This window comes from Bactrocera dorsalis, chromosome 1 (assembly GCF_023373825.1).
Source record: "Bactrocera dorsalis isolate Fly_Bdor chromosome 1, ASM2337382v1, whole genome shotgun sequence".
In the NCBI taxonomy this organism is placed as follows: Eukaryota; Metazoa; Arthropoda; class Insecta; order Diptera; family Tephritidae; genus Bactrocera; species Bactrocera dorsalis.
In genome coordinates this window covers 99103383-99122854 of record NC_064303.1, presented here as the reverse complement: position 1 = coordinate 99122854, position 19472 = coordinate 99103383, and the positions used below count along the sequence as shown (strand labels likewise).

At 28.5% G+C, this 19472-nt stretch overlaps 1 protein-coding gene across 3 annotated transcripts in view; it reads left to right on the top strand.

Annotated features, from left to right (window-relative positions):
• The first annotated feature begins 391 nt into the window (after positions 1–391).
• The window catches only part of LOC105227820 (homeotic protein spalt-major), a 32259-nt gene continuing 13178 nt past the window's right edge, over positions 392–19472 (top strand). For all 3 annotated transcript variants that reach the window (XM_049453660.1, XM_049453657.1, XM_049453651.1), the window contains exon 1: positions 392–2438. In XM_049453660.1, the coding sequence (XP_049309617.1) occupies positions 2288–2438 (151 nt within the window). In that variant the 5' untranslated portion in view covers positions 392–2287. The remainder of the gene's footprint in view (positions 2439–19472) is intronic.

Sequence of the window (19472 nt, the reverse complement as noted above, 5' to 3'; positions counted from 1 at the left end):
AGCATAAAAAAGTAATAAAATTGTTGCAAAGTACGAGCCCCAGCAAGCAGTGGCAGCAACAATGAGCGTATGAGCAGTGAGTGGCAAAGCAAAGGTGTATGCGCCTGTGTGTTTGTATATGTATGTATATATACAGTGTATATGAATGTACCGTGTATACATATACATCATAGGCAGCGCAATAAGAGTCGTTTTTGGACTGATCTGTTTTCGAGCAGGCCATAAACAGCACAAACGGCGTTGACGTCGACGTTAGCGTCACAGTCACTATGCCTTAATTCTTATTGTGAACGTTACGCTGACGCTGCTTGCGCGCGGTGTATTTTGTATATTTTTGTTTGAGTGACTTTTTGGTCGCTCGATTATTATTGTTTGTGTCAGTGCTATTTTGACGCGCGTGCTGAACGTTCGTACACTAGAAGTGTGGTACGGTGATTTGATGATGTGTGGCGTTTCGTACACGAAAAGAACTCAGTACTGAAAATAAAGGAACAAGTAGTAATAGTAAAACGTAAGAAATAAGATATCAACGTGTTTCGTCGAGAGTAATACATAGTGTGTTTGCAAGGCGGTTAGTCGTTACGCGAACAGATAATTGATTGATGGCATTGAATTTTGTTAACTTGACGTTAAAAGTGTGAATCAGTGAATTTATATACGAATTTCTAAATGGATTTTTACACAGGAACAACAAATATTATAAAAGCACGAAAAAAATTAAAAAAAAAATAAAATATAATAAAATAAGTTTAACAAAAAGTGACAATCAGTAATAGCGAAAATAACTGTTATTTTAAAATAATAAAAAACGAAAAGCACTAAGGTGAAAGACTAAGCAAAACTGTAAGCTAGTTAAAAGTAGTCAAATAAAAAAATTGCCGACGGCAAAACAAAGGCAGTAATAACAAAAATTTTAACAACCCAAATAGTTTGATAACAACAACTGCAGATTGCAATTACACATTTGTAAGCAAAGCGATATTAAATGCTTGCATTACAATTGGTTGCCGCTGAGGAGCGTGTAAAATAAATTGCCGGTAATAGCAACAGTGTTCTGAACGCTGAGCGCTACAAAGTGTCCAAAATAACCACAACCACAACAACAGCACACCAAACTCGCAGAAATACGCTCACATTATATATGCGTACATAATACATATGCAAGTAGGCGCAAGCGTGCGTGTGTGTGTGTATGTAATAAGAGTAGCACTTAAAAGTCATATAACATTGGTAGGCTGCAGGAGGCGCTAGCAGCAGCTCAGTAGCAGCATAACAGCGACGCAACGCCAATACGATTTTTCATCATCAGCGGTGAAATAACACAACAACACAAACAAAAAAATAAAATAACAGTAACAACAACAACAGCAGCAGCAGCAGCAATCTAACATTAAGTACACACATGAGAAGGCGCAGCAGCGGCAGCGGCAACAATAGCAACAACAGCAAATAAATTAAATTGTAAGCAACAGCGACACACGGAATTTATTGATATTACACATTATGAGCGGTGGCGAGCATTATTAAAGTTTAAATGAATATGATGATGACAGTTGATGACGGCAGCGTGTAGCGTAAACAACAAACCGTAGATACAACCGATTTACCGCTTCAACCAAAAACCAACCAATAGCTAGTCCAACAGGCAAACAGCATTCAGTAAAATAAATTTCAATACGGTATTACAGCAAAGCCGACGGTTAATACACAATACGCGAAGCGCTTCAATTATAATTAAAAATTTTAATTTAAAAAAAATTTATGCAGTTTGAAAAGAAAATTGTTATATTTAAAAAATATTAATATCATTTCAAAAGAAAACTAATTTAATAAAAAAATTAATTTAATTACAAAAAATTAATATAATTTAAAATTAAATTAACAAAAATTTTACGCGTAAATCTTAAAAAAATCAATTTGCAATAAAAAGCTGTTACAAATTATTGAAAATTTCCAAAAAAAATTGCATGCTTTCAAATGTCAAAAATTCTACGCTAATGTCGCGCTTAATTTACGCGACAATAAGCAGCGCCAGCTATACAAGTAAATCGCAGTCGCATATGAAGCGGAAAATTTGTGCAAATTTATAACTTGCAATAGCAACTGTAATTAACGCGTTTCATGTGTGTGTTCAACAATTTTTTTTTAATGCCGCGCAAAGCAATTCAATCAAGCAGACCCAAGCTTGTTAACCAAAATCATAGCAAATAAGTGTGCAAGCTAATTTTTCAACTACGAAATTTGCTTAAAATAAAATATATGCATATATATAGAAAATATTTTTTAAATGAAAAATCATATATCAACTGTTCTGTGTGAAATGCGTAGTGATTTCAAAGATAATCATCAAGAAACAATTAATAAAATGATACAATTTGGCACCGTTAAATATGGTATCGTCAAACAATTGAAAGACCGTGCGCACAGCGTGGAGAAAGGTGAGTGTGCATTGAAAATTGCTAAATTAATTTAGTTTTAAAGCTGGATTTGTGGTTTAGGTGTGTTTGAGGGGCGGTGTTAGTTCGAAATAAAATAGGAAAAGAAGATAAATATTAGCGCTCAGCAAAATTATACAATTTGGAGGTTGGAAAATTTGTATGCGAAATCTAGGACAGTCCAAAAATACCAAAACTACATAATTTAGATTCTGGAAAATCGAAAATATATGCTTTGAGATTTCGGAAAATCATTTTCCACAAAGTCAACGAAAATTGATATTGCTATGTATAAATTAGTGCATAGTGGCAAAGTAATTTATTAATTAAATAGCTTTAACTCAATTTTTTCGAAAATTCGCTTTGCCACCTACATAAGTGGAACATTTTTACTGCAAACTTGTTATAAAATTTATTAAAAAGTTATGTTATATAACACAGCCGTTTTCATATTCTAATAAATGATTTATAATCAGTTCTAAGGAAATTCTTTTCATGGAAGCGGTCTTATAATTATATTCAATAAATATAGTTTAAATAAAATAATAATAGTTTCGGTGTCTGAAATATGTGCCATATTCTTTTAAACACAAACATTGTTTTCTTTGAGTTATAAAATTCATAAGAAAAACATTTTGAATAATCAAAAAAATGGTATAGACTTTTTTTTTGAAAAAAATAAAAAAAAAATCAATTTTATGAAAAACTCGTTATAGAAATTTTTTAAAGAGGTTAGTTAGTAAGAAAATAATCGAAAACCGTTAGGCGAAGGACCATCCCGCGACAATTTAGAGCTCATAGTTGAAGAGCCTTTCTTCGAGGTGTCTGTAAATCATATTTTCAAACCAAAATAATCAAATTCACGAAAAAATCATTATATACCTTTTATGAAGAGCATTCAATATACTACAAAATCCACAAAACGAAATATTTTTTCGAGGAGTTGGCTGCGATAAGAAAATATAGAAAACCGTTAGGCGAAGCACATTCCCGTTACAACTAAGAGTTCAAACTTGGAGAACCTTTCTTCGAAGTGTCTATCAACCAAATTTTCAGAGAACCAAGTGCAAAATAATCGATTTTTTTTTACCCTCTCTAATGCGCATATACATATATGTACATACATACATTTTTATAAACTGCTAGGGAAGTCAATATTTTTAACTTTAATCCCGAATAATAGGACGCTTCATCTTTTTCATACTAAATTGCTTGATTTCTGTATGAAGATGATATAGGATTTACTAGACTTTATAAAAAAGCTTTGAGTTATTTAAAAGTGGTCATACAACATTCGAGTTTGTTTCGAATAATTTTTTTTAAGTTAGGAAATTTATCTTTAAAAACTTTTTAGTTCGAATATTTTTTGTTTTAAGTTAGGAAATTTATCTTAAAAAAAATACTTATTTCGAATAATTTTTTTTTGTAAGTTATGAAATTTGTCTTTAAAAATATTTTTACTTTCGAATATTTTTTGAAGTTAGTAAATTTATTTTAAAAAATATTTATTTGTTTAATTCAGAAAGTTTAAAATTTCAATACAGAATCGATTTGTGAAATTTTACTTAAATAAGTTTCATATATTTTTTAAGCTTATGTATACAATACACAATATGCTTAATAAGAGCTACTTTAGTTTTGTCGCCAACACATTTTTTGCCGTCGGTTTTTTTGAACATTTTTACTTTTTGGTAAAAATTTATAAAATTTCCATTTAAAATGTTGAAATTCCTCATTTTCAAACTCTTTACACTTTCATTTATATAAAAATAATGAACATAGTATTATTTTTTTTAAATATTTACATTTTGTAAAATAAAAATTGTTTAATATTTTTTTTTGTGTTTTTTCTTTCAGTGAGTTTAGAGTGGAATAATATGTAGAATATGTTTTTTTTTTTTATTTGTATTTTTAATATTTTAAACCTTTTACTTGAAAAAATTTTGCTTATCAGTTAATATTGGGTAGTCGAAAAAGACTTTTCGTATTTCTAATCAAACTTCAACATATTTTTTTTTTATTTAGAATAATAAATGAATAAACAAATGTGTACCATTTTGGTCGACCACTTTTTGTCATTTTTTAGCTAGAGACATTGTTTCAGCAGTGTAAATCGAAATTTCGAAATTTTCAAAACGGGGCGAGCAAACCATTGTTGTGCTACACGAACTGATACAGCATCATCTCCTTAAACTTCACAAATTTCATTGGCAACTAGCATGGCTTTCTTCCTTTTTTTAAACAAATGTTTCAAAAGATAGCGAATTTCTTCATCATTTTCACTCATTTTTGAACAGATGTAACTTTTTTCAACTTCCCCGAATTTAATTTTTTTGGTTAAATCTCACATTTCTAAGACTATATGGTATGGCATAATGTGATTGGTATCACTGGAGATGCAACAATCTATTGATTATTTCGATAGTTTTCCGAGTCAATTTATGTTCAAATCTACTTAAAACAATCAATTTCATATTTACAAATTAATTTAATTGCATTATGTCCCTACACCTACGCGCGCCCATACATAATTACAAAAAACGAAAACACAAAAACGCAACGCAAACACATAAATATGCATTTCAATTTGCTGTAAAACTTAATTAAAAACGCCTTAAAAGCCATTGAGACAATTCGAAAAATATTAACGCTAAAATTGGCAAAAGCGGACACTGCCAGAGCTAAGAAAAATGAAAAGAAAATAACAAAAAGTTAAATATTTTATGACATAAAAATTTTATAAGCGAAAATCTACAAATATATAAATAAATAAACATATTTACACACATTCACATGTCCATGCATACGAGTAAATGAATTAATATGATAGGTAGCCGCCAAACCAACACACCTAATATTTTTGTATGCAAATTTTGCTTTCAAAATCAATTAAAAAATTATATATATGTGAAACTACTTTGGGCGCACAGGCATTTAAATAGCGAATATTAAAGAAAAAATAAAAGAAAAAAGCGCAAATGACAGACAAAAATTGTTGAAGAAGCCGAAGTTGAGGAAAATAAGCTAGAGGCTGCATGAGAAATACACATATATGTATGTGTTTTGTTGTATTTTTCAACTGAAGTGAACCGGTAGATGCGATCTGACGCTCTGCAGTCGATTGGTGCGCGATTGTTGGTTGCTTATTATGCCCATTTGGTGCTCGTCTTCAATGGCTACTCAACTGCCGGTTTGTGTACTCAAACTGCTGGTGACACTTTTTTCGGACTTATTGTTGCTGCCGAAATTTTATTCAACTTTTGCTCGTTTGATTAATCATAAAATTCGGTTTAGCGCTTAATAATAATCCATAATAAAGCAACAAAATTGAATTAATAAATAATTAAAAATATATTATGTGTGTTTTTATGTATGTTGTTGCGTGTATTCATATTGTTGTGTGTATAAGATAGTACATACCTATTGCTTTTGTTTCGTTTTGGGCGTGTGTGTTTTCAAAAGCGCGTGTATAAGCGCGTATATGAAAATTTGAATTTTTATGACACATAGATAGTTTTTTTTAGTTGCTTATGGCTTTTTAAGCGACTTCTTTTATCAGCTTTAATCAAAACTAAAAGCCTTTGCGCTGGCTTAAAATGCGCTTTGATAGTTTATATTTGTTATAGTTCAAAAATATGCTTTGACGTAAGCAAAAAATTATGGTTATTATAAACAAAATGTCGGAAATGTGGCAATTTTGAATAGTTATCAGTAAATATGAATAAAATTTGTGGTAATAGTTATAATTAGCGAAGCTAGTTTATGGCTGTTATGAGGTTTTTTGTGCTTATGTATAGATAATTTTATTTATAATGTGTTGTATGTATATATTATACGTTCTTTATAAACCGATTTCTGAACAAAAGGCTAAAAAATTATACATTTTTATAAGATAACCGAAGAAATTGTGAAGAAAAAATAATTTTTCGGATTACATCTTAAAAAAACTCAATAATTTTATATGGAAAAGGCAGTTATATTATTGTATAGTTTAATCTATTTCAAATTGTAAACTTGTTTAATAAAGTCTATGGGTAACCGTTTTTACTTAAATGTTCATATTTTGCTGCTTAAAATAAAAAACTTGAAAAATAATATTAAAAAATAATAATAATTTGTAAAAATTTTAAAAATAATAAAAAAAATGAAATAATAATCAAAAGAAATCTAAACCATAATTAAAAAAATTAAACAATAATTTAAAAAAATTTAAATAATAATTAAAAAAAATTAAGTATCTATTAATTAAAAAAATTAAACAATAGTTAAAAAAAATTAAACTATAATTTAAAAAAATTAAGTAAAAATTAAAAAAATTAAACAATGATTTAAAAAAATTTAGATAACAATGTAAAAAAAATTAAATAATAATATAAAAAATTGTAATGAAAATTATATAATAATATAGATGTATGTATGGCCTAACAGCCAGCCAGTATAACCGAACTTAAGTTATACAATATTATTTTTGACGGTCTTCAGCAGCTTTTTACTAAATTTTAAGGAAGTAATACTAGTCTAAAAAGTCCGCTTGACAACCCATATATTTTCATACGAAAATTTGTATGTCAAATATATAAGTTTCCGGGCTCTGAGTTTATTTTTCTGCTAATCAAAACATATTTTCTACTGTTCTACGTCACCATTATAACACGGCAAGACAGGAAGCTTATGGGAAATGAAAAGCAAGTTAAAAACAAAGCAGAAAATGGTTGAAAATAGATAAATAGAAAGAATAATAAATAAAAAGAAAAAATAACCCACAATAAAATCAGCTTTATTTAAATATTTAATGGCGTACAGAAGAACATAAAATATAAATGGCAACCCACGCATTAGCAATGCGCGTGCAGGCTTTATTTATTCCGCAGAAATTGGAAAAAAATACAAAAAACAACAATAAACATACACAAAGAATATATATAAAAGCATATAAATAAAAAAAAATATTAACTTCGGCTACACTGAAGAATACCCTTCACAGATGCATTTCTTATAGCACAAAAGGGTACAAAAATAACTTTATATTGATTTTGAAAAAGCAGTTTGTTTGATAGCTATTTGCTAGAGTGAACCGATCCGAACAATTTCATCAGAAACTGCAGCTTGACCTTTGAAAATAATCTGTGCCAAATTTCGTGAAGATGTCATGTCAAATAAAAAAGTTTTTCATACAAGAGCTTGGTTTTCGTCCTTCAGCTTGTATGGCAGCTATAAGCTATAGTGATGCAATCTGAACAATTTCTTCAAAGATTGCGTAACCGCCTTAAGCCATAACCCGGACCAAATTTCGTGAAGATATGTCTTCAAATAAAAAAGTTTTCCTTACAAAGACTCGATTTTGATCCTTCAGTTTGTATGAAAGCTCTAGAAAATAGAGCTCCGATATCGGTGTTTCGGACAAATGACCAGCTTTTTTGAGAGCAGAGGCCGTGTGAAAAATTTAAAGAAATTTAAATTAGAAACACAATACAGTTTACTGTGAAAATTATATATACAGTGATGGAAAAAACAATAGGGCCATCAGCTTTATTCCCATATTTTATAGCACAGATTTGCATATATTCGTGCCACATCATTGAAGTTAACTGTAAACTAAAGTTTTCAAACAGTACTTTAATTAAAAACCCGTTAAAATAGTAATGAACGCAACCAAACTTTCTGAAATTAAGATCCTATTTCGTCGTTTTGTTGAAATTAACTGTAAATAACGCAGACAAATATATTTGCCACATTTTAATACTTACATACATACATAAATATATATAATACAAATTTTTCTACTCCACCAATGCCCGCTCATACCCTCTCATATCCGCTCTTGTGCTGCTTTAAGAGCCGCACGATGAATTATGAGCCTTTTAGCGACCACTGTTTGCCTCATATGCTTTAATTAATCGCTACAGCTGATAATATGCACTAAAAACAACAACAGTTGCAACCAACAGCGACTAAACTAAAAACTCCACGCGACTAAAAATAAATTTACGCGGCATGCGAGACACACATACCTACATCTCGATACAAGCAGCATAAATACAAATCTATGCACATACATACATAAGTACATATATAAGTATAAACTGAAATGCATGTGTATGTCTGTATGTCGGCTTGCCTGCATTTAAGTAACTCAAACATTTTGAGCGCCAAACAATTTATTTCGATCTACTATTTACTAAGACGCTTCTGCTTTTTTGGCTACCACGTCAGATTGCTGCCGCTGATGGTGAAGTTGATGCACAGCCGATGAGGCTGATGAAGATGATGATGATGAGTTCAAAAAACGCATTTCAAGTTGCATACATTTCACAAAATCACACAACCAAATCTATAATGCAAGTTCATGCACGCACACACTCATACACACGCAGAGATAATTTAATACATGTATGTATGTATGTATGCATCTATTATAGCCGCTGGCTTGCTGTGCGCCAGACGTCGAAAACTAAGCGTTTTAAATGATACAGAAAGATCGTGTCTAAAAATGGATGCGGACAAGAAAGGCACAAGTGGCGCGGCAATTGCAACTATACAAACAACAGTGAGGAATAACAAGAACAACAAAAACCACATCAACAACAATAGCAAGCAGCAAGAACAAATAGCCACAACATTGAGCACAACAATAAGGGCAACAAGTCAAATCTGTAGCACGAAACAAACCAAATAAACCCAGAACCGCAACAACAACAACTTTGCACTACAATTTTCTGCGTGCGTGTGTATGGGTGTGTGTGTGCTATTGCAATAAAGCAGCAATGTCGCGCTGTGCGGCGCGGCAAACATTGATTGGCAACACACTTTGTTGGCTTTATAAATATTTAGTTTGCTATTATTAATATTAATTATGCGCTTGAAATTTATACAACACCATATATGTATGTATGCATGTGTGTGTGTGTGCCTCTCTGCATGTAGTTCTTTATGTGTTTATGGCTAAATATGGCACCGCGTAGGATTTTAATTATTTAATTATAATTTATATTAAGTTTGTAAGAAAAAGTACAACAACAAAAACAATATCAGTTGCTAAAAACACCATAATTGTGGGTTTTAAAAAGTTAGCGCACTAGCGCTCATTGAAGTTTTTAGAAAACTTATAATAAATAATAACAGTTTGTATTTTTTTTTAATTATTAGCAATTGTTTCATTTAAAAACTTAAATTAAAACATTAAAATAGTAAAATAATTTAAAAAAAATTTAATTAAATTAAAAAAATAATTTTAACTAATTAATATATTTATATTTTTTATTAATTAACAGATTTTATAATTAAAAAAAAAAATTATTAAATAAAAAATTATAATTTAAATTAATTAACATGTAGAAATATTATTTATTAATTTGTTTTTATTATTTTACTACTTTAATTTTTTTTGTATTTCCTTTTTTTTTGATTTAAATAAAATTTTAAATTAAAGTTTAATTTTCTTAAAAATTTTCAATTTTAATGTAAAAAAAGAATGATTTAAGTTATTGTTACAAGCAGTATAAATAAATATTATTTTTTAAGCTTCTTGAAATAATAATTACGATAATTATTTGCTTCGCTACATGCACATAGCAAAGATATACATATCTGTATATGAATATACATATGCATATGTATGTATGTATGTATATAAACAAAATCTTATTCAAAATTTTCTTACCAACATGTACATATGTATGTATGTATTCCTGTCTAAACAATCATTTCTCAAACAATTTGAATAAGTGATCCCTGCTGCGCTTTAGCTATTTTCATTTTTAATGTGTTTATTAAATTTTAATTCATTATTTATTTGGTTAAACATGCTAGCGTGTTCGCACCTAAACACAAAGGGGAGAAACATATAATTCAAAATTGAGTATGGAAAATTTAAACAAATGGAGCTACCTAAATGTTTTTTTTATTTTAAATTTTTTTAAATATTTTTTCCCATTTTATTTTTATTATTTTTATTAATTTTTTTAAATTCTATTTTATTAATTTTTTTAAATTTAATTTTATTTATATATTTTTTATTCAAATTGATTATTGCCGTCTGCCGTTCTTATATACAAACGTACATATGTATATCATATGTATGTATATTCATAATATATATTTTCTGCCGCCGCAAATCAGCGTGTTAATTATGATTGTAGTGAAAGCAGCGAATTTTTGAAAAATAATCCCAAAGCGATTTATATTTGATTTGTGGTTAATTAAAGAAAAGCGTTTAACGTAGAAAATCAGCAGGATTTAATAAAACATAAATTTGTTGGAGCATTTAATTGAGCACACACATACATAGATATATCGTTTTTAACAACAAAAAATATTAGCATGAACTAATTTTCTACTTCAAAATAAAGCATTACTGTAAACCATTTTTGATCAAATTATTTTCAACTTAAATTGCTGCAACTTCATGTCGACTAAAGGTTATTTTAAAGATGATGTCATCACTTTTAGTAAACACTATAATATTTTATTATTTACTATTATATTTTATAGTTACAAATTTATTCTCAAAAATCTTAATTTTTCTGAAAAAATATCAAAAAGTTCTAAATTTCAATTTTCATGTAGCGTTCTTAAGTATTTTTGTAACACAAAAGCAAGATTGTAAACTTAAATGTATATATGCATTTACGTATACATATACACTTAAATTAGTATCAATGTAGCTGTTGTGTTTGTTTTTTCTCCCTTTTATGAAAACAAATTCATGCAACGCAGACAATTGAGAAATTGCTAAGTTTTTCGCATGCTCGCGCAATCAAAATTTTAATATAGTTTATTCTGTAAACAAATATGAAACTTGTGTTATTAAAAATATTTAATTGTGAATTTTTATTGCACATTAATGTATGCATACATGAAGATACAAATGTATCACGCAGCTTTTATTATAGCATTTAAAATTTTCAATTTCGTAAAATTTTGTGTAATTTGTGGGTTTATTTGGTGAAAGGGAAAAATAATAAAATCAACCAGTTAAATAAAAATATAAAAAGTTAAATACATAAATAATAAAAAATATAAAAGTAAAAAACTTAAAATAAAGAAAAAAGTAAATAAAAGAAAATTCAAAAACATTAAAAAAATAATTTAATGACTTTTCATTTGTAATCAGCCTCTTATAAACACTTTCGCTAAATCAAAAATAATATTGATGCCTGCTATAACAACTTCCTGTTAAAGCTGAACCTTATACTGTTAATACTAAAAATAATCCTTCACTGTAATTCTTTCATATGCATTTTGTTGCAAAATTGTAAATAATTTTCTTTTATTTATGCATAAATATGCACTTCGTCTTCAATCACTTTCAATTAATTCTCCACCCAACTCAATTGAAGTCCATTCACTTCACTCTGATTAACTCTCTTTGCCTACAACAGCAAATCATTACTCTGCACTGTTACATAGGCAGTGTACTGTTTACGCCATACATAGGCTGTGATAGGCTGTTGTTTTATTATATGCATTTTTTATATGCTTACTCGCTGATTATTCGGTTTGGTGTCAGAGGCTGCTCTGTGCACCCTCGGGAATTTAATTATACATATGTACATACATGCATATTTGCGTATGTTTAATTGAATTTATTTTTATTTTCATGCGAATCATACGCATTAATTTGACTTATGTATTTAAAAAACGAAATGGAAATTACGAATGAAAATGAAATGAAATTAATTTAATCTTTATTTTCTTATTCAAATATTCTGTTTTATTGTATATATACGCTTTTTATATGTATTTTATGCGCATATGGATAGGTAACTGTTCAATGTACACCACATAGAGATATGTATATGTACATATGTGTGTATATGCCGTGTGTTATGCATAAAGGGAATATCTGTAAATACGATCGCGTTAAAATTGCAGATATACCTTTGCATGCTTAATTTCTTGTTGTTTTTTTGTTTGTAATAATGTATGCCGCATGGGGTTAGTTTGTGTTGAACCATATTAATAAAATATGCAGAATATTTCCAATGGGGTTATCAAAAACGGATGTATGTAAGTACATGCATACATATCATCATCATATATGTATGTATATAAAATGCGGCTTACAAGTTTACCATATTGATTTTCTGCGACAGTTTGTACATTTGTGCAAAGGTAGCACTAAAATGCGGAGCTGTACTTACATACACATATACACAAGAGTGTGTTTGCGTATTGATTAACATTTTTTATTTATTTTGGTGCGCTTAAATTTGAATAGATATGTACGTAAATACACATACATATATGCAAGAATTTCAATTAAATTGTGTGAATTTTTATTTATGGTTTAAGTTTTTGGCATTAATAAAGTATTATTTTTGTTTTTTCTTTAAAACTGAGGAAATGGAAATATTTCTTTGATTAAAAGTGCTTAAATATGTGCATATTTAAAATTATTTTGACTTAAAAGAACTTAAAAAGCAGTTAAAGAAACAATTGAATGCCAGTACTTTTTTTTATTATTTTTTATGTGTTTGTATTTTTTGCATAACTGAAAAAAATATTTATTTTTGGAAAGTAGTTCTATCGCTAAATTGCTGAAAAGCGTTAAAAATAGTTTTTTTTGTCAAGTACTAAAAAATTATAAATCATATATAAATGTAAAATTAAAAAAAATGTTTAATTTGTAAAACTTAATTTTAAAAATTTTGGTACTTGCTTCTTATTTAACTATTTATAAATATGTATATGTGAAAATTCATTAGTATATTTTAAAAATAATTAATTTTTTTTAATTGTACAAATTATCTAAAAATTCTAAAGATTATTTTTTCAATAAAATTTAATAATATGTAAAAAGCAAAAATTTCTTTAATTTGTTTATTTTTTTTAATAATTAAAATTTATAAATAATTATTAAAACTTTTAAAAATTTCTTAAACTTATTTAAAAATAAAATGTAGAAAATATTAATTTATACAAAATCATTTTAAAAAGTTCTGACAACATTAAAAAAATTATTTAAAAAAAATATGTGAAACTCACGTGTCTAAAAAAGTATATAAATACAGTGAAAAATTACTTAACTAAATTATCTGCCACTACTTATTTACTGGCAAAACAAAATATGAAATATAGTTATTTATTTAGCAAGTGAAAAGCAGCGCACAATAAATTTAAAGCTTAAATATAATGCCCAAACATTGCTAAGCATTTGTTTATATGAATGAGTATATAGCTTGCCAATTGTTTTGTGTCATAAAAAATATTAATGTTATCTGTGTTTCGACAGCAGCCAATCTGACTGAGTCCGGTCGTGACGTGGGTGCCGCTAAGCTAACAAGAGCAATAAGAGCAAAGAAAAATAGCAAAATCTCTATTTGAAGTGATATACTATATGTACATACATAAAACATATTATATTTGAAATATATAGATACGCATACATATACATATATGTATGTATGTACATACATATATAGAGAATATTCAGAAAGGTACCACTTTTCATTTCTAATTTTGCTTTTTAATTGTATATGACAGCAAAATACATTATATGTACAAGTATACCAGCTACTCAAGTTGAACCTGGACCAACAAAAAACTATTTTTCACGTTTTTAAGGCAAAAATTTATTAGCACCTTCAAGTTAGGACTCTGAGCCAATGCAATCATGCCGTGCAGTTTACATGATCTGATTCGGGCACAAATTGAACTCATAATATTCGTTTGGAAATATATACATACATACATATACATTCCTATGATACATACAAATTTATTTATTAAAAAATCCGCTACTTTTGCTCTTCGGCACAATTTGTCTTCTTCGAAATTTATTTCATATTTACGCCAAATCCATGCAAATTGTAGATATTTAAGAACAGACGCACATACAAACACATGTATACAAACAGAATCAAATGTGAGCTCGTTGTTAGAGAAAATTTGCGACGCGAAGGTGGGCCAAATCGAAATTAACATGAGGAAATATTAAATTAATGTGCCAACGTATGACAAGAAAAATTATGTGCATTCGTTTAACGGTCAACGGCGAGCACGTTTACTCGTTGGTGGTGCTGTGCGTCGACTTCGTCGATTTCGTTAACGTTGGTTGGTTGAGCTGCTCGGCTGCGCTGTGCCTATGCAGCACTACTGGCTGGCTGGCTTGGGTTGCTGCGTTCGTACTCGCCAATATGTAAATACATGCAGGCATATATTGAAGCGTACATAGCGCTGTTACGCATGGCTTAAGCGCAAACGAATTTATGAGTCCGAATGTGATGAGAGCGTAGAAAATGTGGCGGTTGAGTAAATATGTAGGGGAATATCTTTATATATTCGTGTAGCACATTTCTGCACGTGGAAATTAAAATATATTTGTGACTAATGTTTTTTATTCGTATTTGAAGTATTAATTGGTGATTCTCACAGACTGCAAGTGTTAGCATTTTCTCTGCTTACTTGTGTTATGAGTTTATGCCGTTGATATTGAGTAAAGTAGCGCCACTTAAGTAATTATCTACTTTAAATTGCGAGCATATAACAATTTTATGTACATACATACATATGTATATGTATGTAAGTAGATAGATATTTTATCTTTATATACATACATATATGTACATATGTACGTAGTTTATTGCTGCTTTTAAAACATTTATATTGTCAATGCAAGGATTAGCAAATAATCATTTAATTATTTTATTGTCCGTCACACATATGATGGCTCATCGAAAACATGTAGATCTGCAATTTAGCTGATCTAGATATAGGAATGTATAGGAATGTATGTATGTATGTACGTATGTCAAGCAAATAATTAGTCATGCTATGCAATGACAGTTTGTACATGCACTAGTTACTGTATAAATCCAAAGGGGTAAATCAAAAAGTTGAATGAAATAAAAAAATGTTTAAGAAATTAAAAAAAAAACTCCTAAATACATATATACTATACAAAAAAATTGTTACTATACAAAAAAAAATTATAAAAAAAAAATAAAAAAAGTGAAAAAAATTGTTACCATATAAAAAAAAAAATAAAAAAGTGGAGAAAAATTAAACAAATGACTATTGCTTCAACAGTTAATTATTTAACTCGCACATTCATTTTATTTAAATTGGCCAACTTTTTAAACATTAAATTCTGCGAAAGCTATTTGATTTTAATTTTTGAATTTTATTGCCATTAATGGCCAACTAAATGCCGTTTAAAGCACATTTGGGCAATAATTAAATTAAGATAAAATTGTTAGAGTTCAGCAAGATATCAACAAATTTACAAAGTGTATGTAGATAATAAATAGCGTATATTGTAAATATATACATATGTATGTACATATATTTTAAAGGTAAATGTATATTTACACGTATTCTGCATTGTGTTATTAAATACACTTACACATAATTACATTTTGTCGTTAGTCACATTTGCTTGCTATCAACAATTTCGCATACAAATTGTTTTGGCTTGTGAAAGTGGATCTCACGTTCCAAATTTGTTAAGTAGCAGTCATTATTTACATATGTATGTAGTTATTTTATTGTTGTGCGCTTGTTTTGTGAATTTAGTAGTTCACTTTATTTTAACTTCAATGCTAGTTTTTTCAAATCAATTTACCTATTTATAATTTGTCTTCTTTACATAAGTTAGTGTGTTTTTGCATTTTTCTTGCTTTATTGACAAAGTTTAAATATAAACTTTATACTCAATATAATAAAAGTAATAATACTTTTTTGATATATTTCCATTTTAGTTTTCATAAACACTCTCAAAAGTCTACTTATGAAAAATATATTTAAATATAAACAACTAAATTTTTAGGAATCAATATGAAAATAGTTATATAAAATGTATTAATAATTCATATGTACATATATAAATATAATGCTAAATATGTAAATATATTTGTAAAATAAAATTCTCAAAAATCTTTTAAACTGCAAAATAACCATGCATAGCTATCTTTTATTTCTTTCGTTGTTGGAATCCTATTTTTCACTGCTCTCATACACATTCACACATATTTGATCAGCTATAAATTTACTGCAAGCCAATTTTTCACTGAACAAGACATTTTTTCTATTAAAATGCTTATATTTTAAAAATTAAAATTTTTCTTACTTGTAACATTTTAATTTTCGCTGCATACGCTTGCTGCACTGAGAGCAAAACATGCAAAAATAAATGCCATGCAAAACAATATCATCGAAGTAAAAGAAAATAATAAGAAAATGCACAAAAAGTTAAACATCGCTCATTTAATGTGGGGTAAAATTATTTATTCATTAATAAATCAAAATAAATATACATATATAAATTTTTTGCTTCTACTAAATCTGCAGATAAATCGATGGTTGTTGTTTGCTTAACAGCTGAATAAACACTAGGTTTTGACAAATTAGATTCTATTATATTGTAGTGATGCTTGTGGTAAAATGAAAATGTTAAGATAGAGAAAAAGAATAAATTAAAATTAAAAATTCGGTAAAAAAAATGAGTTTTGAATAATAATATTATAAATTTTATTTAAAAAATTTTAAATATTAATTTTTTTACATTTGTTAATTTTTTTTTATTTTTATTTACTTATTTATTTTTTATAAATTTAAATTTTTATTAATTTTTTTAATTTATATTTTTTTTATTTAATTTTATTTTATTAAATTTATTAATTTTAATTTTTTTTAATTTAATTTTTTTTTAATTTTAATTTTTATTTAGTTTTAATTTTTTTGTTTAATTTTTTAAATTTTTAGTACTTGCCTTTACCATATACATATTTTTCATGCCACTTTAAACACTAAAATATGCAAAAATGAAATATCATTGCCATTGCGCGACTTATTTCACTTATATGATCACTCAAACTGTCTCACATTTTTATTGCGTTCATTTGCGTTTATACATACATACTTATAACTATGCATATTTATAGTTATATGTTTATTTGTGCAATATAACGCTGCTTTGCGACCTACTCCATCACACAAAGGTCCGCCGGCACTATTTAATCATTCAATCAAACTTAGTTAATTCACTCTTATGAGTATTATATGCATATACATACATATGTATATAAACGTATTTGTAGGTACATACTTTGTATGCCTTGATGCATAGCAAAATTATGCATTTGCATTTGAAATATGTTAAAGTGAACTAATTGCATTTTTATTGTACATTATCACACATTTACAAAGTCAGCAAAATTGCTTCAATTATAACTATAAATACAAATATGTATGAATATGAATAGAAATAGGAATACTAAAACGTCCTATAGAGGCCGTTTGTTGCATGCAAAATGTGCAGTATTGTTTTGGTCGCATAATTGTAGCATATTTATATATATACTTACATATGTAAAATGCAGTTAGACCTTGCTAATAGATCACTTCGGATTTGCATACTTATATGTATAGTAATGCGTCATATAGTATTTGGAATATAGAAATATGACAGGCTAATGAGGTGTGCATACGCGCTAGCTGTTAGTTAACACGCTAAAGGTATCGCAACACTATACAGTGTATGAAAAAGTAGCTGTATAGGCTTAAACAAGCTAATAATGTAGTGTGTTTTATAGAAATGAGCTTTTATGAGAAAAAGCAGGAACAACTTTAAATTCAGTGGCACCGTTAATGGTATTACAGGTGCATTTTGTATGGCAACTATATGTTATAGATATTCGATCTGCACAATTTATTCGTATATTGTAGCATTGCCTTAGAGAATAAGCTGTGCCAAATTTCATCAAGATATCTTGTCCAATAAAAAAGTTTTCCATGCAAGAACTTGATTTTGGACGATCAGTTTGTATGGCAACTATAAGCTATAGTAGCTCAATCTGAACGATTTTTACGCAGATTTTAGCCTTGCTTTGGAAAATAATTTGTGCCAAATTCGTCAAGATATTTCGTCAAATGAAAAGTTTTCCTTATAAGAACTTGATTTTCTGCGCTCAGTTTGTATGTCAGCTATTTGCTTTAGTAGTCCGATCTGAACAATTTCTTCGGAGAATACGGCGATATATTGTGTAATAATGTCTGCCAAGTTTCGTGAAGATATTTTGTCAAATAAAAGAGTTTTCTATAAAAGAACTTGATTTTGAGCGGTCAGTTTGTATGACAGCTGTATGCTGTAGTGGTCCGATATCGGCGATTTCGACAAATAAGTGTTTTTTTGCGAATAAAAGAAGGTGTGTAAAATTTCAGATCGACATCTCGAAAACTAAGAGACTCCGAACATAACGTTCGTAATTTATAGATATACAATATCTTATATGGTCTCCAACGTTTCCTTCTGGTAGTTATAAGCTTTCTGACAAACTTAATATACATATACTTCCGGCTGTCAGAAAACTAAAATCACTGAAAATAATTTCTCACCACCATTGGCAATTTCATCACTAATTTCAGCAGCAAACGACTAATTCTTAGCGATCATTCACCTTGATCACCCAAAAATTGGCGAATACTATTTAGCGCAACAAAAGCAATACCACTAGTTACGGAAAACACATTTCCAAGCTGCTTCCAATGACAAAATGTCCGCAACTGATGCTAATGTAGCTACTAAAAATGTTTAACGCTAGCAAAACAAAAGGAATAAGGCACAAAGTGCAACAATAAAAACGTCTAATTGCCAGTGAAGATAACTGATCTTGAGGATGATCTGACTATTTAGAATTTTCGAATTAGAAAGAACACTTGTTACTGGTAAAAGGAAGTGCTAAGCAGCAATAAAGATTGACATGGTGTGGATCACCTGCCGCGAGCGTCAATGAAGTGCGCAAGAGCGAGTTAGTCGAGCATTAAACTGAACGCAAGCGTGTGGTTGCTTGACAGCTACTTCATACTCGGTTAACTAGTTGAATTTGCGCTTTAAATTTTATTTATTTATTGCCAAACTTATTGCAGAGTGAATTCTTTATTATTATTTGTAAAAAAGTTGAACAAAAGAAGTGCTAATTAAATTAAATAGCTGTGGAAAAAATTTGGAAATTAGCAACAGAAATTTGCAATGAACCCGTTTGAGAGCAGTTGAGTTCTGGCTACTGCCTTCAATTGTTATTTCTGTGTTTTTTTTTA